The sequence below is a fragment of the Platalea leucorodia genome (assembly GCF_965183815.1).
Source record: "Platalea leucorodia genome assembly, chromosome: 6".
In the NCBI taxonomy this organism is placed as follows: Eukaryota; Metazoa; Chordata; class Aves; order Pelecaniformes; family Threskiornithidae; genus Platalea; species Platalea leucorodia.
In genome coordinates this window covers 13,388,769-13,413,513 of record NC_138828.1, presented here as the reverse complement: position 1 = coordinate 13,413,513, position 24,745 = coordinate 13,388,769, and the positions used below count along the sequence as shown (strand labels likewise).

Sequence of the window (24,745 nt, the reverse complement as noted above, 5' to 3'; positions counted from 1 at the left end):
GCATTGCAGGGGGGGTGGAGTTACGCTGAAATAATTACAGCCTAAAGGGAGAGAGGAGTTCACAGCAGACTGCTCCTACAGTGAGCGCGGGTCTGTGCAGCGCAGGTAGGATGAGCTGTCGTTTCACCGAAAGAAGGGATTCTTGTAGAAAGTTTGTAATGGTGAATGGGACAATGCCGAGGAAAACAGCGACATGTCAGACTGAGGCTTTGTCTTTATTTTTTGCAGTATACTCTACAGTGGAGTTTTGTTTGTAGCAGTTTTTGATCATATGGTACGCTTAAGCTCAGGGATGCCAGAGTGTATGACTTATTCTTGTACGGTAAGAATTAGCTATTGTGGGGGTAATTGTTATGAGTGTTTTGTATTGTGCGTGTAGGCAGAGGGATAGGTAAGATTAAGGTGGTGTTGAGCTGAACAGACACGTTGGAGCCCTGATAATCCAACTTAACAACGCCAAAGGTAGTGTTTGCTTCCAATGAAAATTTTAAGTTAATGAGAGAGCGAGCTGATGTGCCTTTTGTCTTCTTATCCATTCCTGGTCTCTTCTCCCTCCTGTGCCTCGTGACAGAGCACTCACTGCATATCTGTCTTTACTGTGTGGCGGGGAAAGGTAGTGGGAAGCACCGTTAAACTCTGTCCTTGGGTGAGGCTTTGCTCTGTAGTTTTACCTTGCCATTTCTGATCATGCTAGAATGGGCAGGAAGAGATTCTGAAAAATCTCCAGGTGATCCCCTGCCCCCAAACACAATCAGCGTATCTAAACAATTTCCGACAGATGTTTGTCTAAACTGGTCTTAAAACCTCCAGTGAGGGAGTTTCTAAAGCCTCACCAATACTGTAGCCCACTTTTTTCTATCCTTGTCACAAGATAGCTTTTCTCATTTTTTCCCCACCTCTTTTTCTGCTATTTAAGCCTATTATTAAAAGGTTGCCTGAGATGGATGCAACCAGGGTTATGATGGGGAGTGACAAATACTGTTGCTCCTCTACCAGCTGCAAACAAGTACTTCTCATAGAGGGGCTACAGCCCATTCCGCTCCCCACCATTCCACCTCAGTAGCTCTGTGGTAAAAAAGGAACAATGGTGCAGCAGAGAAGATGTAGATCAGGTGAGAGCTAAAATGGAACTACTGGGGATGGTGACCTTTAAAAAAACCCCTCATTCTTAGTTTATTATTTATAGGATAAAAGCATGTGCTGGGTACAAAATTCCCCTCAAAATCACATCTGTTCTGAGCAATTTTGAACAATCTGTAGAAACACATTCTCTGTTCCACAATATGGTGCCTTTTTTTTTTTTTTTTCCTAAAAACAACCAACCAAAAAGTCCAAACACTTCAGTGTCTTGGTAGAGAGAAGGATGCTTGTGTGCAAGTTCTCTTCACATACCCCAGCTTTCTGAACCTCTGAAGCAAAGGCTGCCTGTTCTTTCCAAATTTAGAAATCACTTTAATTCACTTGATATTTCTCAAGTGAGTCTCCATGAGGAGAAAAACGTAGGCAAATACTGGATACGCATATCTCAGTCTATCTGTCAGTCTGTCATAAACTTTTTCTAAACTCAGCCAATTTAGCTGTACCTGAGAGAAAAGCAGACATCTCAAAGATACCTAATTACTGCAATTTTTATGAGAATAAGTGGACAGGTAGAGGAGAGAGAACGTGGATGTGCCCCAGCATAGGGAAGGACAGCTGAAGAAAATGCAAAGAGGAGACAAGGCCTTCTGAATGCCCAGCTTTGCTTGAGTTGGACACAACAGCCTCAGGACACAAAGCAGAAGGGATGCTGTCCACCTTTGTTCTGATGCTGAAGATGGTCTTTTTAGGAGAAAGAGTTGCAAATTCATTTCTCTCTTTAAGTGAAAGCTGGTAGACTCCGTATTTATATTTTCTTCCAATGAAGAAACAGCCTATCACCATTGCAAAGCACGGTGATAGTGCAAAAACCCCTTATATTCATACATTGCTTTATTTGTATCTTTTAATTCTTCTCCTAATGGCAAGCTTAAATATATTTGTAACTGGAAGGGATAAATTATACTGTGCAAAGGTATTGAACTGTACTATCAATATGTAACCTGAATAGATAAGCAATCTTAACTGAGCCTGTTCCAATCTTTTCACTTGGCCTCCATATCAGAGAGCAGATAAACAGGTTTCAGCTATTAAAAACTGTGAGACTGAAAGCAGGTTATCAACTCGCACATGTTTTTAAAGTTTTTACAGTCATTCATGCATATTTCAGGCATTTTATGCCACAATAATGTATAATTTCCCCCTTTTTTTGGAGGTCTGCCAAAAAAACCTCAAATACCCCAAACTATGGCTGTTAGAGGCTTGAAAACCAAGGTCAGCTGTACAGATCTATCAGTGCTTGCTGGCAAATGCTCCAGCCCAAAACTTTATTGGCATAAATTTGGTGTGTATGTCAATCTACAGCTAAGTTGCCTTTTTTTTTTTTTTTCCCCCCATCATGGCAGATGTTACAGACGTCATTCTCTACCACTGACAGTTTTCAGACAAGCAGTTTAAATTAAGACATCTCTTGGCTTGCAGGGATAGCAAAAGCTGCTCTGATGGGTGCTTTTGTACCTCCTGTGCCTTCGTTTTAATTGACGCTTTAGGATCTGCAAATTGAGGGTACTTTTTGCTTTGTGTGAATGCCTTGACCCTAAAAGCCTGACAAGTTAGGGGAGGGTAGTTTCTTTGGTTTCCCACTGAGGCAATGGTAGGTATATTCTTGAAAAGTAGGCCAGGATGTAATGCTTACTGCTGCTTCTCCCATTAGATTTCGTTACCCATCTATAGCTGTGACTGTGTGAAGGAAAGATATTGTCAAAAGCAACGTGATCAGTGTTACCATTGTGTTTGATTGTTCATGAACCCCATTTTGTTCTCCTTCCATACTCCCCTCGGTTAGGATTCATCTCACTTTTAGTTAGGTGTTTAGTTTAAGGTAATTGTCTGTGCTCCCCATAGAGTTAGTGGAGAAAGAGGGAAAGAGACATATTGTCATATTCTTGAAGGCAACTCATCTCATCTGAGACAGGCATCTGAAAGAGGTGTTGTTATTCATCCTCTGGAAGTAACTGTCTCTTCATTGAGGATGCAGCCACACTAGATGCCTGACTTTTAGTTAGCAAAGTTAGAGATGAGTCCTCCTTTCACTGTCCCTTTGTCTGGGGAATTGCTGCTTCCTTCTGATCTTTGCTGTGATCCTGTATCAAAGTGTCTGCAATCAGTTTCTTGAAGTATCTCCATAAGGCCCTATTCATAGACGAGAGGTGTTGAATAATGACCATAGTCCCAAGATATAATTTCCTTCTTGAATCCTGGCACAGTTGTCATATTCTTTAGCAGCTTTCTTCGTAACTCTTCCATTGCCTTTCGCTATCTGGTTGCTAACACAACCGGTATGGTGCTGGTACGTGATAGCAGTATAAGCCCCACGTCCCTATATGTCTGTTATGCATATAGAACTGCTAAGACTAAATATGATAAGACGACTGTAAATTCTTATAGCCTATTAAGTCCAATAAAATGGAATTAAAAAAATAGCAAATTGGTCTCAAATCTTCTAAGTACTTAAGTCTCAGCCCTGCAACCTGAACTATGTATTTGTGCAGTCATCCAAATCTGCAAGGGACTACTTCTTGTAGAGGACCAGCAAAACTAATGGCATGTGCACTGGCCTGGCTGCAGGTGTAGTATCCCTTCAGCTTCCTGATTAAATGTTTCCTGCTAACTATAGGTATCCATGGAAGTAATACAGCAAAAAATAAGTATTTGGATCTCAAGTGATACTTTGCAGAAGTCCAAGTGATTTCTTCATGACTTAGAAAAGAATGCCTCAGGTCTAAAATATGGTGAAATACAGAACTGAAAAAACATTTTGATCTTTAAGATCTTTTTTTGGTGAAAAAATCACATTAATTGATGTTGCGAGTTTATGTTGACTTTTTTTGAGAGTAGGGCCCTCTCTTTCCCAAATAAAAACTTTTAATGTTTTTTTCTGGAATTTTAATTTTATTACAAATATCTAAAAAATACACTAGAATCCAGATTACTTGTAATTTTCTCCCTTTTCTATTAAACCAAAACTACTTTTGGTTTAAATTGAGAAGAATTTTTTGTGATATATTTTTTTGGCCATGCCAGTGAACAGAATCTGTATAAAAGACTTGGGATAAATCAGTGGGTTTTGCTGCCAGAAACCTCGTACCATGCCAGATTTACAACGCTAGCTCATACAAACTAGCTCCCAGACTCTGGCGGGCGATAACTTGTGTGTTTATGCGTCCTAAGATGTGTGATGTGGCTGGTGATACAGACAAACCTTGTGAGCTCTCTGTTGTGAGAGCTTGAAGTATGGGAGGACTGTGATGAGCTAATTCTTTAGCTCCATACGATGGCAAGAAAGAGAAGATGAGTGAGCAGGCTTGTTTGACTATGTCCACCTTTCCCTGCAGGAGAGGGGGAAAGGGACTTTTTATCTAGTGAAATGACTCACATTTTCCATTCTTTAGGTAAATTCTTTTGGTTTAATGTCTGAACTCCTTTATTGATTCTGTTGTGCCAGGGTAATTGTTTAAATAAGCTAGAACAACTGGCACTCGATGATAAGACCTACCATCCTCCTGTCACTCAGTGCTGTAGTAAAGGCCAGAAGATGCTCTCCCTGACCCAGAAGGAGATGTGAGCTGAGCAGGCAGGATGTAAAAGCCCTTCTCACTTACCTCTCTACGTGTTAGTGAGGTGCAGACCTGGGCTTCGTTTTCAAGAGTTTCTTCACCAATTCCCAACAGGGACAAGAATGTTACTTGTGCTCTGGCCCTCCTGCATCTCTGGTGGTGTGGCAATAAGGGAGGAGAAAGAGTGGAAAAGAGAAGCAGGGGTAAATAAGTGGCAAATTTATGCAGGACCTAAATGGGGGTGAGAAAGTTTAATATGATTATTACTTGTTATTGTTTTCTGAAAATGCAAATCTCTACTCAAACCAGTACTGATACAGAAATCTGGAGTGACAAGGATTGGGCAATTAATTTCTTTCATCCAAGGCAGGGTCCTGCCAGCCCATTGTCTACCAACAGCTAATGATTCTGGGTAAACGAAGCTGTAATTTGGTCCAGAGGGAGCCAGGCAGAGAACGGAGAGACGGATGGGCCGCGCAGTGGGTCAGACAGAGGGGCTCAGCTCAAGCGTTTCATGCGGCCTCTGGAAGGGGAATGTGAGAAGCAGGAGGGCAGCAGCTGGAGAAGGTTATCGAGGTGTATTTCCTTGAATGCATCAGGATCTATTGTGCGTGTGGCCTCTCTGCTGACAAAGAGTTTTGTGACAATTTCAGCAGCACAAGTATTTCTGTCTGACTTTTCTTTTTTCCCTTGCAGCGCTGGTGATGGTCCTGAATAGCACGAGTGTCAGCTGGAGTGCCCGCATTCAGATTTTCCTTACCTTTTGCAAGCTTGTAGCAATTCTGATAATTGTAGTCCCTGGAGTTATCCAGCTAATTAAAGGTATGAAATGAAAAGTAAATGCTTTTAAAGTGCTTTTATCTTTACCCTCCCTAGTCTTTCCCCATCTGCCTCCACCAAATAATGCTTATAGCAGCAAAATCTCTTAATTAGTCTGTGCTTGTTTAACTGAAGCTCTGTACTGTCATGTAATTGATTAGAAGTGGAACTACACTGGGATGAACTGGTATTTCCTTCAGCATGCCAATGAGTCTGTTTAGATCAGACTCAGTTTTCAAATGAGCAACAGGATTGCTCTTCTCTGTAATTTGCCTTTTGCGTGAACTTTGTGAAAGGGGCAGGATGGGTTTTAATGACAGACGGGCATACCCCTCCCCAAAGCACATGCCCAGTCCAGGCAGAATATGTCTCCTTTAACTGCACTAGTGCCTAGTCCTGTTCGGTACTGGGTATGTGGCGGTGGAGGGGGCTCAGAATTGGGGAATATATGAAAGAAGCAGTACCGTGGATGCTGTTCTGCCACTTTGGTGATGTAAATTGTGAAGCTAAAGCTGCTGTACTGGCAAGAGAAACCGTAGTTAGCTATTGCTTTCATGGGCTTCCTGCCTGCAAGTACTGGATGCTCATGCTGCGTGCATGCTTTACTTCTTCCAAGTGAAAAAGCAAAAGGCAGTAGTCTAGGGCTAACGCAAGCATAGGTAAGGAAAGCAGAAGTGTTTGGAGGGCCAGAATTACTCTACAGACTCTATCAATGTTGCTGCATAAGCAAGGAGTGTGAAAACACACCTTTGTCCTCCCCAGCAGCATGCAGCACGGACATGACTGCACAGGCCTTTCCTTGGTTCACTGGAAGTCATTTGGGTAATGCCATGCTGGCAGAGAAACTCTTTTCACTGAGATATGCTCAGCTACCTAAAGAGGCTTTTCCATTACAGCCCTATCAGCAGCGGGTGTGAGATGGTGACGAGCCCCAGCTCACGCTCGTGCCAATAACGCTAGACAATAACCACAAAAGGCACAAGGAGCCATTTGGCACAGAGGGTCAGAACGGGGAGCACTTTTTAATGAATTGGTGGCAGTTATTATCTAACAAAACTTATCACAGTTGTTGGCTCTGTCCCTGGCGATGCTCTTTTATGATGCTTCACAAAGCCTCCCATCTGAGTCAACAGCACAGCACTAGGTTCTGCAGGTGAGCTCAGTTTCTCTGGGACAGGCGGTTCTCTGTGGTTAGCAATAGCCTCTCAAATAAAAGTTTTCCTGTGTAGTGCTCTGCTGATTCACTATTTCTGTTTTCATGTTTTTCACTTCCTTTCTGGCAGTTTCAATGCCTCTTCCCTCACCTCCTTTCATGTGCAAAATTTCTCTCTGTTCCCATCCACCCTATTTCTCCTAGACTTTTAGAGCAGGCCAGACCCAGGTTCGGATGGATTTTGCTGCCCTTAAGTAGCTCAGATAGTGTCCCTGATTCCCCACTGGGACCTTCCTCTGGCCACAGCTCTTCCCTTACCCAAAAAGCCTCTGTTTCAGTGGGAATTTTGACTGAAGGCTCAGTAAAAACTGAGTAAAGGATAGAGGATTTTACCCACTGCTAATTTAAGTCTGAATGAATTCTGCTTCTTTCTCCTCCTGTTCTGTGGAGGATCATTGTTTCTCAGGAAATTTGGGATATTGTAGGGAGGTCTTACAAACCATAGAGCACCTTGTAAATGAATAGGAGCATAGCACAACTCTTACAGGTTTGCATTTACAGATATGTAATTCTTACTTAGTGTAATATTCATACAGTACTGACTATAATGTGGTAGGGAGTTACTAAATTTTTCAGTGGTAGAAATGTTTAAGGTATTGGGTTTGTTTACCTTAAAAACGTTGCTTGTGAGTGAAATGCTAGCAATGTTCCTTCTGATTAAAATGTCAAACAAGTGAAATTTTCCACAGCAAAAACTACAGAGATCATGCTTTTTCATGTTGATGTAAGTCACTGCTGGAGATGACAGTGCAGTGAGTGTCATCAAGCTCAGAATGCTTTGAAAAAAACTAATCGGTCAAATTCTGCTATTGCATGACTAGGGACACCACGAAACCTTTTACAATTGCTGGCAGACTACAGCTGCAAGGGTTGGGTCAGAAATTAAGGTCAAGGGCAGAACTTGAAGTCAGTGAACTGTTGGGTGATTAAATGTTCCATGGTGTGATATATTTATTTGCTTTAAAGTAGTAGGTGACGAAAGAGCTTATTTTTCAATATTGTTTTTGTTGATGTTGCAGGAGAAACACAGCACTTTAAAAATGCCTTTGCGGGGAATGATGCCAGTGTCATGGGATTACCACTTGCTTTCTATTCAGGAATGTATGCCTATTCAGGCTGGTAAGTTGTTGAAACCTATAAGTATTTGTCCTGAAAACAGACACTAATATGCCCTAACAAAGACATTTATTTATATGAAGAAATGAGTAGTGCATTCCACATCTTTTGCCAAAGTGCATCATGTAGTAAGCGTAGGCCTCACCACTGTTCCATATGCTTAGCAGTTGTTCTGCAAGCAGCTTTACAAAGGAAAAATTTTTCTTCTCCAGTGTACAATAGGTAAACATGCACTGAACACTAAAAAAAATCAGACTTTTATTTCTGTTCTTAAGACTAGAAATAAAGGCAACAAGAACGGAATGTTCTTAAATTTTCATTAGGTATTTTGATAAAAGGATAATGAAGCTTTAATTTTTGCTGAGCAAGTCAGTTATTACATGAAAAGTCTATGAACTGTTATAAAGTTGTGAATCTGCATCCCACTTCTGTGGACCTCAGCCTTTGCTTTATAAAAGCCGTATTTGAAGAATACCATGATAACATCAGTATGGACCACAAAACAAGGTAAAAAACTAGATTCTTACGCCTCTTGCTCAGAGAGAATTGGACCTCACTTAACAAGGAGTGCAACTGGCTTCCATAGAAGTCAAGTGCTATTGACTGTGAGCAAAGGCATGAGAATCTGCCTTCAAGTATCCTGCTCAGAACTTGAAAGAAAGTTCTCTCCCTCTCCCCCACCAAAGTATACAGCAGCTGGTTTGAAAGGTGCTGCCGCTCTTCGAATCTGCCTTACGATTTATTCATGCGTAGTGAGGGCTCCACATTGCACAGTGCCAATGTGCTTTTGCAGCAGCGGTGTGGGGGGAAAAAAAAGACTACAATGCACGGAGTGGGCTTATTTTGAGATAGCTTTGTCTACAGGTCTTTCCTTTCCTTTCCATAGCCTCACAGGCAGCCAAGTTCTTTACCTCGCACAAAAGGCGAGGGCTGAGAGATAAGGGTTTTATTTATTTAGTTTGGAGGGACAATGGGCCGAGCATTTGAGTTCTCTGCCTGTCTGTAGCTCCCCGGTTGCAGGAGCATTATCAACATGCACGCTGAAGTACTGAACAGAACTTTTATATTAAAGGGTGGGGGGCGGAGGGAACCCAAGAGAGTCCAAAGCCTTTATCTGTGATAGATGTATAAGAAAAGAGCCTGATATTTTGAAGCCTCAAAGAAATTGAACTCATTATGTGGACAATCTCTACCTTCTTCCAGCTCTGTCATATAACTGCCTCTGTCTCTCATATCCATACATGCGATGGTTTCTCACTTTTAAAATATTAACCTAACTGTACATTTTTGTATGAAGGCAATTTTAAAAGCTCTTTAATATTATTCACCATCAAGGCACAGTTAGTTTACTGTAAAATGCTACATCAAAAATACTGTTATTCTGTTTCTTCTTTCCCATTTCTTTCCATTTTCCACCTAACATTCCAAACCCCTACGATAAAAATCATCTGCTTTTCCTTTACACCTTCTGACTTTTATTTCAAGGTCCTTATTTGGCACTTATAAAAGAAATTAGCAGGAAAACACCTAATTTGGCTAGTGGTTCTTCCCAGCTGCCTATTTGTCTTTGTCACCAGCTCAAATTGATTGCCTCAGAGCACAGCAGAGCAGACCATTAAGTGGAGTGTCAATACCCTTGCACTATCAGTTTCATGGGGCTAAATCAATCCAATAAGCTGAATGTGAAGGAGTGTTGCAGTGTTGGTGTTGTGTCCCAGGACGCAGGCAGAATTTTATGTATAGCCTATGGCACTATTAACTTTTAATGATACAGCTTTAAAGAACAAAACAAAGGTAGTATCTCTTATATGTGTGGGTTCATCCTGCAAAGAGCAAGTGTAGACTATTGGGTATATAAAATGCTGGGTGAAAAAGGGCAAGTAGAGAAAAGAATGCAAGGAAGCATGTCTTTGCATCAATAAAAGGACTGATGCAAAGCTGTCAAATTACTTCTGTCTAGAAGCAGGACTAAGATCAGAAAGAAGCAGCTGAACATCTTGTCAGAAGCCATCTCTCCTTTGAACTATCCCAACCTCTTGTGCTTTGTGGACTAGCAAGTTTAGAAATAAGTACTGAGGTTTTTGTATAAGGTGGCAAATCTAGTTTTACAGAATTTTATGCTCAGTCACAAAATCACATTTTTTAAAACTGTGAGCCAGCGCTAACTCGTTCTGCTAACCCAGATCTGGTCCAAGACTTGTGATGGAGAAAAGTTCCCAGACTTTCTGCCAGATCAGGTACCGTTTGTTTATTCACTGTAGGACTGTTAGGTCAGATATCATTTGTCTTCCTGCGTCTGTCCTAAAAGTAGAAAGCCAGCATAAGCACTGCATTGACTGCTCTGTTTAATTAGCCAGGATGTGACTTTGTGCCGTATCTGAGCCAGGCGCATCTGTGTGATCCAGCGATGCACAGACCTGGTGCTAATAAATGCAGAACAGAGGGTTCAGTGACCTTGAGGCTTATGGTTGCTTTGTATGCAGGGCTGTGCCCAGTGAGTAGGTCCTATGAATTCCCAGTGAGTAGTTCCTATGAATTCCCATACATAGTTGTCTCTTGCACGCTGCTGGAATACAACCAGAGTGCAACCTGTACTGGAGGTTGTGCAAGAGCACGCAGGATTAGCAGCCTGGGTTTGTGATCGTATATGACACACTAGTGTCAAAATCCTGGTTTTAGGAGGGTTTTCTTGAGGCTTCATTCACTTTTATTGTTAAGAAGTCCTTGCCAGTTACCCTGAAGAGAATTTTTGCCAATATAACCTGAAATTGTACAAGGCTACAGCCACAAATAAAATATGAGGCTTGAAGTTGCGTGTGTGTTTGTGTATAGGATTAGGGTAAACCATGATTTGCCTAGTATGCTGGGGAAAAAAACTGATTTCAATCCACAGCAATGTTACGTAGCTTTTGTCTTTTTTCTGCTTTGCTGTCTTTTCTGAGAATTCCCTTCCTGAGTGTGGCAATGAGGGAAGGTTAAGTCTCACACTTTCCTTAATCCAAACATGGGTCTGCAAAGTCTACTATAATTAACAGCAGTGCTTAACTAAAAGCATCGTCTTGGTTCTTTGGGAAAGAAATACAGAATCAAAATCTACCAAGCCCTTATAATATATTTTATAACTCTTTTCTAGGTTTTACCTCAATTTTGTTACTGAAGAAGTGGAAAACCCTGAGAAGTATGTACCTTAATATTTTTCTTGACTTTTGAAAAATGGTCGTAAAATTTAAAATGCTGTAAAAGTAGTGATCTTCAGAAATTCTGCATGCTGGTCAAGTTGCTTGCTTTCCAGCAGATCTGGCATCTATTTGAATTGCAACTGCTTGAAGATTTGCTATTTTTGGCCTGTCGTGACCTTGTTATGTATTCTGCCTTCATGTGCACAGAAAGCAGAAAACTAAGTAGATCTCCAGGGCTCTGATTCTCCCCCTCAGGATACAAGTAACTATCAGTGGCTTCTTTCAGTGGAAGTTACTGGTATCCTGTCAGGGAAATCTTGCCCAAGAAACTTGTCTGCTGCAATATTTGGCAGTTTTGCTATGTTTAAATATTAATCAAATACTTAGTTTTGCTTGTTTTAGATGTCTCAGAGTTGCAGGATCTTGAATACACATAGCACAGCATCCGATCCAATTAAGCCTAACAGGGGATACTGGTGGGAGTCTGTTTCAAACCAGAGATGAATACTCTCACAGCGCCTGTCTGTAAAATATGGAAAGAAAAGCTATCCTGTTCCAGAGAGTTTGATTTGGCAGATCTATTTTGGTAGATATGTTTTGGTACATGCAACCAGTAATAAAATGCTATTAACCTTTTCTAAACATTAAAGAAAATACGCCTTGTCAAATCAAACTGTGTTCTTTGAGGAAATTAACAATTTACTTGATTAAAAATTAATGGGTAGATATAATTTTCTTAGATTTTTTAAAATAAGATACCTGGCTGGGTACCAAATAACTTACCGTTTAAAAAGACCTCCAGCACTATACACTCAGAGAATATAAAGCTACGTATCTGAGACATGTAAAGAAAGAAAAAATAACCCAAACAGCCATCAGTGGGGAGCATGCAGAAGGTTACTAGTTGTTTTTTTCAAAGTCTGAACCAAGCCTGATGCTGTTTGGAATTTTCAACAGAGACCTGAAAACAATTATAAAGAAATTGATGATAAAACATGAGGATGGCAGAAAGACTGGCAGGTTTCTGTCGTTTCAGTGCCTTTGAGGGGTCTTGGGTGTTAACGGGCTCTTTAATGTGATCAGGATATGTATACTGAGGAATGTACGACTGGAAGCTCAAACCAGACAAACGCAGGTAGAAAATACAGCATTAATATTTAATAAGGTGGTTGACTAATCATTAGCACAGTTAGCTATGTAAAATTGGGTTTTTCATTGGTAGTCTTCCATTCAGACAGAACACCTTTTTAGAAGCTGTGTGTTAGTAAAACACAGATCATTTGGCTCGATGGAGAGCAGCTGGCTAAAGCTTCCCAGGCCTGGGACACACAGGACTCAGGCTAGATAATCTAGCAGCAAATCTGGGTTTAAACACCAAGGAGCTGTGTGCTTTATAAAGTCAGGGGAGGCAGACATTTAAAAAAAACCTACTTTTTTTTTTTTTTTCACTTTTGAAAAATTGTTGCATGGCAGACTGACTTGAAAAGAAATGTGAAACTAAATAAAGGAGTGAAGTGATTCTGGTCCGAGACTTGGACTGCTTCAGGAAATTCTGGGGGGATGGGTGAGGAGCCAGAGTCTTGGTGATGTGATCAAAAGCATTTACTAGAAGTGATATAATTTGTAAATTATCATGTGGTTACCATCAATACTTTGTAATGTTTTTAAACATGCACATGCCTACCACCCTTTGGGACTTTTCATACACTTATGTGTCGCTGCAGTCCTCTGAACTGTATGGTGATTAACTGAAATTATTGGTAATTTTCATTACAGCTCTTTTGGTTTATGTTGACTTCCTTTTCTTGTGGTCTTAGTTAAAAGAGTGCATATTTTTGAACATGTTGCCCTCTGCTGCATAGGACAGAAAGGCATAATTCCTTTTTTTTTTTTTTTTTTTTTTAACACCCCTTGAAGCATGTTGTATCACAGCTAAGAAAGGTGGTGTGGGTTAGATTTGGGGGTTTTCCTCATTGCGGTTGGGGTGTGAGGCAGGGAGACACTTTCATGCCCTCATCTCGGGAGAGCTTCTCTGTTTGCCAGGTTACCCTTGGAGCGCTGCTGAGGTTAATTGTGCTGCTAGTGGGGATGCAGGACCAGGGGGCGAGCCGCAGAGCCTGGCTGGTTTGGTGTATTCCAGGACGGCTCTGGAAAAACCAGCGCAGTGTTACATGTGCAATGTTGTCACAAAGCTGTTAAAGCTTCCCTTCGTTGCTCTTCTTCTTGGGGTTGCACTTTGAGAGGATGAGAAGGGAAGATGCCCAGTGTTTGCAGCCGGGTGCCTTGGATCACAATCTCTATGTGCCCGTACAAATATACAGTAGAAGAGATTGGGATTTTAAACATTGCTAAATAAGTGGCAGGTGATGGCAGGGCAAGTGGATTGCTACCGGCTGTGCTGATGGAGACCTCTGCACCACCTGTAAATGCGGATTCTGGACTCCATTAACCAGAAAGAAGCAATTAAATGAAACAGTTGGAATATTTTTTTTATCCAGTTGCCACCTGTGAATGGCTGTGTTGGAAATATGTCCTGCTGAACGGGGGCCTGCTCCACCACCATTCCCAAAGGTACAGGGCAATGGAATAGTGTGGACTAATCCCAGGGGCAACTGTCTCAGCTCCCACCAAACGCAGTGCAGGTGTTAGGTGAGCCACTAATCGTGCTGCTGTTGTAGGCATTTATTAGAACTCAGCTGCTTTTTATTTTTTTTTTTTAACCTAAAATGCTGTCTTTCCTTTCATTCTGGTTGTATGCCTTATGTTAGAGGTTGCACATCGTGCTGCGGAGGTATTATGTAGCTGTTTTTAAAAGGGAAGAGCAAAGTACAGGCTTGAACCACTTAGAGTCTGTAACAGCTCCAGGTGTCCAATTTGTAATGTTTGTCAATGGTTAGGGATGCAAATTACTTACAGCGACAGAGGTGAATGCGGTGGTGCCTTTCGCACCGTGCATGCCAAGGTAAATGTTTGTCCGAGAATCAGTCACAGTTGCGTATTTCCAGGTGTGCAGCAGCTTTTAAAGTAACTGACAGCTGGTGCTGAGATGAATGATCAGCACTGTCCCCATGTTAACCAGCCTGCTGCAAACCCGCAGTGAAGTGTACTGAAAGCGTTGTGGGAGAGGATAGCACAGCTACAGCATGGGGAATGCAGAAATGCTCTATCAGAGAGTTGCAGCGGAGCTGCCAAGGGCCCACGTTTGTGCAGACCTGGCTTTAAGCCCCTTTTCATGGGGTGAGTCCTGGACTCCCTCTCTGCTCTTGTGGTACTGTGGAGGGTGAGAGAGAGATGGGTCAGGGCCCTAGAATATACCCTGAAAGGCACAGGCAGGTGGAAACATCTGCTTTTAGACATGAAAGTTTTCCGGATAGGGATTGCTTTGTTTGCTGTGGTGTGTGCGGCACCAGGAAGGCTTGCTGGAGTACAGCAAGTGCCGTTGGAAATGTAGGAGAGAGGCAGGGGAAGGGGGGATGCTCGTGACCTTGCCCAGCTGAAAGCCGCCTTTGTGCTCCCTCGGAGTGGCTGTTTGTACAGGCAGAAAGGGCTCCTGAAGGCTGTGGGAGTTTGTGTAGGTGCAGCAGTCTGCCCAGGCGCAATAAATGGCAGATTTAGGTCTATAAATAGGATAAATAATATGGGCCTGAGGCATTGAACTACCTAGGTGATATGAAATCCTAGATAGAGAGAGCTGACACACAGACAGTGGAAATGAGCCAAGTGGAAAGGAAGCGCCCTTTAAATTATAGAAGGGAAAATGGAAAAAGCAAGAAGAAAAATCTGAAAGTGAATGGCGTTACTTTTTGAACAGATTTTTGGAAGTAGTGCTGAATTCTCACTTTGGAAATGTCACAGTCCTTTTGTATAAGAAAAAGGACATTATTATAACCCCAGTTATCATAAGATGTAAAAGTAGCTCTTTCTGTCTCCTGCTAAACCCCTTTTTGATGTCTCATTTTTAAGCCTGAACTCATTGCTTTATTCCTCTTTGTTAAAGTGCTTCCCTCATACCGCATTAGTAGGACCTGAAGCAACATGAAGTTGATGTTTGCTTTACAAGGAGCTGTTGTTGCAGCGTTCGGTTGCTTTAATGTTTTTTTTTTTTTTTTTTTTTAAAGCCTGAAATAATTTTATTATCAAGAATATGTGGAACAAGGTTGAAGTATAATAATAAATTTCTTTTACTTTTGAAAATTATGCTTTGCATGTGTGCTGGGTCAATAGCGGTTGCTGTTTGAAATGAAATATCTGAATAATCCTTGAAGCAGAGCTTCACTAAAATAACCTCATGCAGCCGCGTCACGTGCAGCTTTGATCTTTTTGATTTTCTTACATTATAAGGATCAGCCCTACTCAAACTGAGGTCGTATTGTATTGTCTAAATAATAAGTGAATGAAGGAACAGCCGAGTCTCTGAGAGAGAATTTGTCACCTGAAAATTGACAGGAGCCCTGTTGCCTGGAGCAGTAAATTTAGAGGACTGGAAATCAAGTATGTTGAACTTTCAAACTCATTTCTTATACATAGTCTTTGAGCTCATCTGTATTCTTGAGCATCCACTCTGTACTCTCAAGAAACAGACCAAGCTTTGTCAATCAAGACCCTAAAAGCAGCTTGTGCCTGAATGGCGCTTCCCTCCTCCCTTCCCAGGCAGAGCAGAGTCCAGGATCAGCGCTCTAGTTTGTCAGGAATTTTGACAGACTCCAGATGAGAAAGCAACACAGGAGTATTTTTACATTACGGCAATGTCTTCAGAGCCTCGTCAGAGTCAGGGCCAGATTGTGTCAGATGCTGGCCAAAGAGAATCTTGCTTTAAAAAATTTATGCTCTACGTCCTCAGTATGAGCAGATGATGAGTCCCAACACTTCAAATTACAAAGATTAGGCTCTTGTTGGAAAAGAAAGAAAGCATTATTTCACTTTAAGGGAAGGGAAGCTAAGACTTGAATTCCTTAATGACTTCAAGGAAGTCTATGATCAAGCAGGCAACTAGAGGTATTGATTCACAGTCCTCCTTTAACTCAAAATCATATTTCTTTGGCAGTGTAAGTTTTTCTTATTGTTGTTGAACTTAGGAAATATTTTTCCTTTAGTGGTCTTCAATTTCATTTGTATAAAATGATAGATAGGAGATTTTTAAAGGATGTGGATTCTGAAAATATTTCACAGCAAAAAGTTAGATTCCTTTGCAATTGCAGTTAAGTATAGCTGCTATTTGGCATAATAATTCCTTCTTTTTTGTTCTTCATTTTTTTTTGTTTTGGTTTGGTTTTTTTTTTTTGTTTTGTTTTGTGTTTTTTTTTTTGTTTTTTTTTCTCCTTATTGGGCCATTTCATTTGCAAATGTACTGCTTCTGTTTGTAAAATAACTTTGGTCCAGCCCAGGCAATCTATCATTGTTTAAAAAGTTACACAGTGCAAAGAACATATTATTGAGATGTATAGTGTTTATAAGCCTGGTCTCAGATTGATAAATCATGTCTTGTGCTGTTGAAAAGCCAAGAAATGAATTGCTTTGCTATGACCTTGGGGTCTGAGATTAGTCAGTTTGTCTATTAGATTTTTCCAGTGTTCTTCTCACTTCATTTATTCCTTCTTTTCTAAGGAAGTGAGAAGCAGTAGATGTATAGCAAGTTGCCAAGGCTTGATGTCATCAGACCTTTTGTAAAATCAGGACATCAAGATGTTTGATATAATCTGTTTTTCTATTGGGTTTAAATAATGTGAATGTCATGTCTAATTAGTCTAATATGTGCCACCCATTTGTATTAATTTATGTTTAAAGTCACACTTTGCATCTATGAGGACTGGGTGAGAGAAATGTGATATTAGAGTTTTTTTCAGGGTGTCTAAGCATCATAGAGATGCAGATAGATGGGAGGAGAATGGTGGCTAAGACACCAGAACTCTTCCAGCTCCCTAGTCGTTTGTAGCTATCTGATTTTTGGCACTTCACATTGGGATGCGCCCCCCCTCCCCCCCCCCCCCTTCCAAAATCAATCAGAAACTTGAATTGCACTGTTGCTCACTACAAATCTAGACCCCGACTAGTTATTCCTAGTAATCAGAACAATGAAAAATATTTTTAATGTTAATTGAGAGGATACAAGCTTTTGCTATTTCTGCCTCTCTGCTTCTTTGTTCATTTTTGTTATTTTATAATTTAATGAGAAGCTCTACTCTGAAGAGGAATATTAATATTGATATTGATTATCTTAGGCACCAGATAATGAATAAAGTCAGAAGTTCATCTCCCTGCCGCTATGCTGTCTATCATTTAAATGCACCTCATCACTGCCTTTTATTCAGGAAAGACAGATGATGTAGTTGAAGCACTGAACTAGGACTCGGGAGAACTGTCTCAGGCACAAACTTGCTGTGAAAATGGAGGGTGGGCTACTTCATCTCTTCTCCTCCTGTTTCCCTCCTTTCTCTCCTCCCTTTCTTTTCTCTATCCACTTTATGGAGTGGGAGGTATCACCTCCTGGCTTCATCTTATGTCCTTCTAAGGTTGAGGGTAAGCCATGGGCTATGGGGAACGAAAAAAAGGTTTATTTGGATTTAAAAATCTAAACATCTACTCCTTGAACTGAAGGCTTTAGCAGATTTATTAAACCCTAGGTGTGGCTTCTATAGGCCCCAGTCCTGTAAAGGCTCATATGGTATCTGTGGAACAAGGAAGCCTTTGTAGGTCCCTACACGAGTAACTAGCACCTGGGGTGCTCCCCTTGGGGATACAATCTTATTTTTAAATAAACTTTGGACGAACCTTTCTCACAAAGTAGCTGGGCATTAATACAGTTCCTTCCTTTTAAGTCTGACACTGGATGCAGGTATCCTGCCTAGATATAAGCAGAATAGCTTTGGTACCTGGAATTTGAAATCTTTCTTGCGTTATTCTGTTCTGCTTACTTGTAAAAGGTACATTTAACTCCAATTCATTTTCTTCCTGTCAGACTATGGTGCCAAATAGCCAGTGCAGAAATTATAGGATTACATTGTGATATTTTATCTGAAGATTATCAAAAGAGACAAATGCTAATCTTTCAGATACTTTGCAAAGCCCATTTGCTCATGTGATTTTATCAGATTACCTTAAAGGGAAAGTCCGGTCAGTTAAGTGAGCATTTGCATTTTTTCTTCAATATATTATTTGTGTCTTCGGTTATTTTTCTATTTTAATACTGTTCTCTGTCATAGAATGAGGATGTTCTAATTACCCTCCCCCCAGCTATTTTTATGTGTCACTTCAATAGAAATCTTATTCTTTCTAAATTTTACTGTATCTAACAGCCTAACAGGCTACCTAAATTCCCTCAGTTATCTGCTCAGCATCTCAGAAGAGGAGGTGTCCAAACGCTGGTGAATCCAACATCACTTTCCACAGTTTAATTGTGCCCTGTGTGAGGGATAAAATGATAGATTCACAATCATGTCTTCAGAACTATAAAATCATTTAATGGGGAGCTGAATCTGCCAAATAAAGAAAACAAATTAATTTACCAGGTCAAATATACTTAAACAAAACCAGCCACGGGTTTTGCTATTTGTAAATTGTATGAAAAAGCATTTAATTGAGAATGTAATTCAGTCGTATTTGTGTGTCTGTTTCTCCCTCTCAAAGACAATTACTGGCTTATAGGGGAGCTGGCTCACCAGCATGAAACTGTTCTTGATAAAATGAGCTTTCCTTTACTTTTGCTCCCTCGCTAACCTTATTAACTACTTACTGCTTGCGTGCCTCACATTGTCAACTCATTCATCATAGTTTTTTATAAATGATTGATAATTCATTTCTGAGACTACGTATTTCAGTCTTGGATGCATGTTTTTGATGGGTTCAGATTCCTGAAATCTTAGTATAGACATTAATTTTTTGTACTTTGCGAAAAAAATTTTTTTAATTAAAAGATGCTGCTGCTTCTCTTGCTGCAGGCTGGAAATTTTCTTATGAGTGGGATCCGAATGTTCTGAGTTGCTTTGCTTTTATTTATGCATATTTTTTCTCTAAAACTCCTAGTTTGGGAGACTTTAATTGCCCTGTGGTTTGGTACACAGGGGTTTCCCAAACTGTGTCACCTGAAGACCATGGGTACAACACCAGGCTGAGAACTGCTTGACAAACTGTTACGTGGGAGGCACTGCAGGCGTTAGCTGTGACATGATATGCTTCATAAATACAACTTGCCGGTAGGAAGGAGAAATTATTACTTAATTTTGCACCTGATCTCAGCTAATTTTTGGTGATAGTTTGAGGCAGCTTGGATTCAAAACCAATTAGAAAGCTGGGGGGAGAAGTATTGACAACACTCTGTGGCCAGCTATGATCTCAGCTTAGACATAGTAGTATTGCAGTCAGATTTTCTTGCAGTGCCTCCTAATTCCTAATGGGAATGCCGGTAAATCAATAAGGAGTAACAAGCTTTTATAAAATGCCACCAGACTTCCTTCAGGACATATTGCTTTTGCTGCTTTACTGTCCTGCGTGTCAGTGAGTGGAACTTTTGGAGTCACAAGTAAAAGGATCCTGAAGGAAAAGTCCATGCTGGAGCAGCAGATGCTGTGGCAGGTTCAGCCGAGTTCTGGCTCCAGCTTCTTCTCTCTCCCCTCTCCATCCCACCCGCCACGAGACGCGCTGTAAATGCCCTAACCTTGACAATCTGTTGGTTCTGCTGAGGATGGATGCAATTAAGTGAGCCACGTGTGAGACATGCAAGTCTTTCAAGGGCTGCAACTTGCTTGTTGAGGCATGCTTGGGCTCTGTCTGTGATAGGATTTGGTGAGGGTCACTGAATCCGCAAAATATTTCCAACCAGCGAGAGTGAACAAGGGAAACTGTGACTTAAACTGTATTAACAGCTTGAGTTAAAACAGGGAAAAGGTCAGGATGGAATTGAAATTGGTAAACCAAATTAAGTAAACCAAGTAGTTGAGTTCTTTTTATTTTTTTTAGCTTCAATTACATTGAACTAGATTTTTGGATCTGATAATGTGAGTTACCCCATGCTCTTGCAGTGCAGACTTTTCTTTGGCCCTACAATTTTTGAGAGTTCTAGCACACTAGCTACCATATATAATATCTCATAATTAACTGAGGATGCAGATTCAGTCCTTTGGTTCTTATTTTCCCCGTTCTGGGCTATTGAACACAAATTCCTCCTACCACACCTGGGTCTCCCTTGCCCTGTGGGTGCAGCGGGTCCTCCTCAACAGCAGTGCTGTGTCATGAGAGAGAGGAAACAGAGAGCACAGCTGGAAAATGTGGTGTGCCGTGCGGTTTGAGTCTGGAGTGATCCGGATGCAAGCAGAAAGACACTCTGCAAACCTGAATCCCCTGCCTTGGCTTTGACACGTGCACTTTCTGTCTGAGCGGTGCTTTGCATTCACCAGAGCAATATATGCAGACAGCAAAGGGGCTGGGAAGATGACTCACTGTGTGAATTCACCTGTCATCTGCAATAGGGATCACAGAGAGCAAAGTTTTCAGCAGCAGGGATAACAAAAAGGCTGCAGATTTCATTGGGCACTATTCCTCTTCCCTACCTCTGCAGACAGTCGGAGGTAGTTGCTGTGTGTGCATACTGCTTTCCAGAAGTTGCATGTTTTCCTTTACGCATTTAGTTAGGGACTGACCTAAAGGATACTATCGCAATCTATAAAATACGTTCATCATATGTTGTTATTTCTTTTTCCTTTGTGCAGTTTCTTCCCCCCCCCGGTGTTTTTTGGTGCTTGTATAAGTGCTGAGTCCTGTGGTGCAATTCCACACCATGAGAGAGAGAGATGCTCATCAGCTGCAGTTTTCAGGCACCAGTATCTTTGTCATTGGCAGCTGTTTTCTAAACACCAGTTTAGCATTTGAATTGGTTCAACTGACTTCATCTTTCTATCTCCTACTTCCAATTTATTATCTTTCTATTTTAACGTAAAAAAAAACCAAAGAAATGTGATGTTCTGTTTAGAAATTAACTGCAGTGAAGACCTGCCTGTGACAGGGTTTAAACTGATATGCCAGTCAATATGTGTAAATTAGAAAAGAGACTGATGTAATCTATAGCGTCTGTAAAGGTTTCAAAGATGTACCTTGATCATTAATTAAGACAATAAGGGTGTCTCATAAAATTACAGTTGAGGAGACTAATAATTCACTATCGAATGAAGAAAGGCAAGGTCACTTGTATAATTACCTGTTCCAACATTTATATTCCTTGTATAAAATGCTCCTACTCACACAAAAGTTGAGCTAATGGCCGTGGAAATATTCAGGACTCAGAAATGCAGATTTCCTACCTATGCTTTGAGGGAATATTAAAAAAAAAAACCCAACCAAACAAACAAAAAAAAAACACCAAAAAAAAACCCCTGTAGTTGTCTTTTTCTATCTTTGTTCTGTGTGATTTTCGTAGTATGATTTATTATTTCATACAGCCAAAGTTAACTTATAGCAGATGCCTGGCATGGGTGTTTAAGGAGGAGTTTGTGGAAAAATGGCAGAACAAAAATGAATGCTGTAGATGCAGGGTTAGATCAGTATTGCTGTGCTGGGTTTTAGCTGTGCATATGTGTGTTGAAATTAATAGTACTATCGCTATTCTTTTTCTCCTAATTGTGTGATACAGGATTTGATTCCAATTCCTTTTATGTCTCAAGAATGTAATAAAGATATTGTGAATATATTAGCACAGAAATCAGGAAGGTAGTCAGCTACCTGAAAAATCAAAGATATTCAGCAAACATAGCTGGAGGATGGAACGAAAAAGAGAGGGGAAAAGATAAATTGCAAAGGCAGAGGCCATAACACCTCGCTGGTATATGCCGGGTCACAGGGTTAGTAGTGGTTCTGTTCCTGTGCGTGCTGTTCAGAGGGTAAGGCAGGACGGGAGGGCAGGCCGCCTGCTGTGCGACGGTCCCCCCGCTAAGACCGCGCCTCCGTTACGGCAGTACTTCAGAAGCCATTGCTTTGAAATGTTTGTTTCTGTTTACGTAGACTCTGTGGTTCAAGATAAAAGGCCCAACTTGGAATGAAAATGACTGAACAAAATCTCTCAGAATTCTGGAAACGCTCAAAAGTTTTTGAAAATTACTTGTAGCTCTGAAAACGCATCATTCGGGCAGGCTCCCGCCGAAGGAGAGGTGTCTGCTGGAGGGAGAGGCTCCTGTGGCTGACGGGTGGGATGAGCAGGCGAGCAGCTGTGTGGCCTGCCGTGATCCGTAGCCTTACTTTTTCTGATCCAAGAGTAGTGGAGGAAAGGGGTCTGGGCTAATCTCTTCTGTAGGGATGGGGGTATTTCAACATTTTGATTTTTACAAGTCACTGCCTTTGTCAATTTAATGCTGGTGATGTAAGGTGTCGTGACCGGGCACGGGTGAAGTCATTGCCTGGAGCATACACGGAAGAGGCAAACATCTGCACAGGAGTGGATGTTTAAGAGGCAAACCCTCAACTAGGTTTCTCATCCTCTGCCAAGCCCGTGGCACCTCTTTGGAGGAAGCAAAGCTCAGGGAACTCAGCTGGGGCTTCTTGCCCTCCCTCCTCCTCCAGAGCGGTGGAGGTGTCTTGCCGAGCTCCCCGCAGGTTTGTGGGAGCTGGCTGGCCGTCGCGGAGATTCTTGCAGCACCTCTGCCTCCGAGTTTCACAGAGCATTGGTGGATCCCAGGCGTAAGGGTGCGATAAGCCTATGTGCTGGCCTCAGCCCGGGCTGGTGGCCGCGGCGGCTGTTTGTTTGCCTTGCGCAGCATCGCGTGGCTGCAGAGCGGGTCGCTCCTTCCCAGCCCTCGTGGCTTGGTTCGCTTGCTGATGTGATAACCTGCTGAGTGCAAGTTGTGTTTGCTTTCCTTTTTTTTTTCCTTCCCCCCTTTTTTGTTTGTTTATGTGAACCATTGTTACTATGAATCAGCCCTGCTAAGGAAGTAAAACAAACATTTATTCACGGTCTCCCTGGGGTAGTTGGCAAAATCCTAATCTGCTTTACCAGCAGGCTCATGTAATGTAACAACGAAACAATGTAACCTTCGAAGTTTCCACTGGCCTGCCTTTTCCCTCACTTTCACCACCTGAAATACATGTGGGACTATTTTAACATCTATTTCTCTTGCACTGAGGGACACAGCAGTGCCTGTACTGGAGGCTGACGGTACCCTCTTTATGGGCACCCCGAGCTGCTCAGCAGAATATTCATTGCAGGAATAAAAATCTCTTGCAAGGCTGATGTACCGCTAAATGTCCAGAGCTGTAAAACATACTGTATTTTACTGGAGAGATCATGGGTCTCTCAGGGCTAAGCTAGCTCTTCTCTTGGCCACAGTGAAGGTCCCAGGCTTTCGTTAGACATTTTCATTCTTTTTTGGTGGTTCATAAGCAGGTGGCCTGGCTGAATTTACTGGAAAAGAGGTGAGACAGCAGTGCATTAGTGGTAGATAGAAAAGTATGTAAACTCACCAGATCAGTTATAACCAGATGAGGCAAAAAAAAATATTGTCCAAGTAGGGATCAGATAAAGCTGTATCTGTACACTTACAATGTCAGCTATGGCACTGAGTCCTTCGTGCCAAACATACCAGGCCAAATCAGCGAACCTTTTGTCTGCCTAAGAACTACTGGCTTGAGAAGGAGTTTTTCATTTAACTATGGTGTATCGCCTCTTTGTATGCTAACGCAATGCCTGAAACCCCTGATTGCACTCGGCTGATAACCGCTATCAGACTATGCTTTGGGCTAGCGGCTGGGTAAGGTGACAAAGCGTGGGTCCACGTGAGGCGGCTCAGAGCCTGCCTTTGGATACAGTCACTGCGGCTCCCCATGGCCTCCACCTTTATCACCTTGGGCCCTTGTATATACCCCAAGTATAACCTTGGGGGTTATACTCTTTATGAAAGAAAGCACACGTGGTTTATGCAACTTTTGGTGTTGATGCTGCTCTGCAGCGCAGGCGAACCTCTCCCGGGTTTTCCCCTTCCCACTGTAAAACCGGAGCCTGGTTTCCTCTGACGCTGGTGCTTTTATTTCCTTATTTACCAAGGGCATTAGTGGTGGGGGAGGTGGTTCTGAGCACTTGCCTTAATGCTTTGGTCTGAGATTTAAATCTGGGTTTCAAATAGCACTGAAATCTCACTGTAAAACCCAGCAGAAGCCAAAAAATTCCTTATGAAATTGCACAGGAGTAGAGCAGTCTTCGCTCATGGCTACTGTCAGCATCAGTTACGTCCTCTGTACAGAAAAAGGGAGTCTTACAGCTGTTTTTCCTGTTATTTGTAAAAGCAAGCCAACACCCACTACCTATGCGTAGTTATACATGGCAGAGACTGCTAGTTTAATTCACAGTGTGATGTTCTGATCTGCACCGTGGTGCACCCCTTCCTGGCTGCAGAAGAGGAGGAGCCTCTTTGTGCCCCTTTTGTTTCCTTTTCCCTTTAATCCCGAGCCTCAAAAATGCCAAAGTGCAGAGTGCTAAGCCAGTGTCAGGTGAGCATGGTGTTATACTAGAAGCTGTAGCAGCATCTTGCGTGCCATTGACAGTAACCTTTTATTAGAGCACTGTCTAAAACTTCTATAGGCTGATGCTGGCAACTAACTGACAGAGAGAGTGAGATAGTATTTTTTTTACTGGTATAAAATACAAAATGGGAGAATAAAAAATAAAGGAATGGACTACTAAAATTGCAAGGGTAGTATTCTTCATTGTACTCATGTGCATCAGACTGGACTTTTATAACTGCACAAACAGT

General features: G+C 41.6%; 1 protein-coding gene across 1 annotated transcript in view; it reads left to right on the top strand.

Moving 5' to 3' along the window:
* The window catches only part of SLC7A11 (solute carrier family 7 member 11), a gene marked incomplete at both ends in the record, with an annotated part of 57,841 nt that overhangs the window by 9,067 nt on the left and 24,029 nt on the right, over positions 1 to 24,745 (top strand). Inside the window, 3 exons of the mRNA XM_082315279.1 lie at positions 5,391 to 5,516; positions 7,746 to 7,845; positions 10,976 to 11,020. Coding sequence (XP_082171405.1) covers positions 5,391 to 5,516; positions 7,746 to 7,845; positions 10,976 to 11,020 — 271 coding nt within the window. The remainder of the gene's footprint in view (positions 1 to 5,390; positions 5,517 to 7,745; positions 7,846 to 10,975; positions 11,021 to 24,745) is intronic.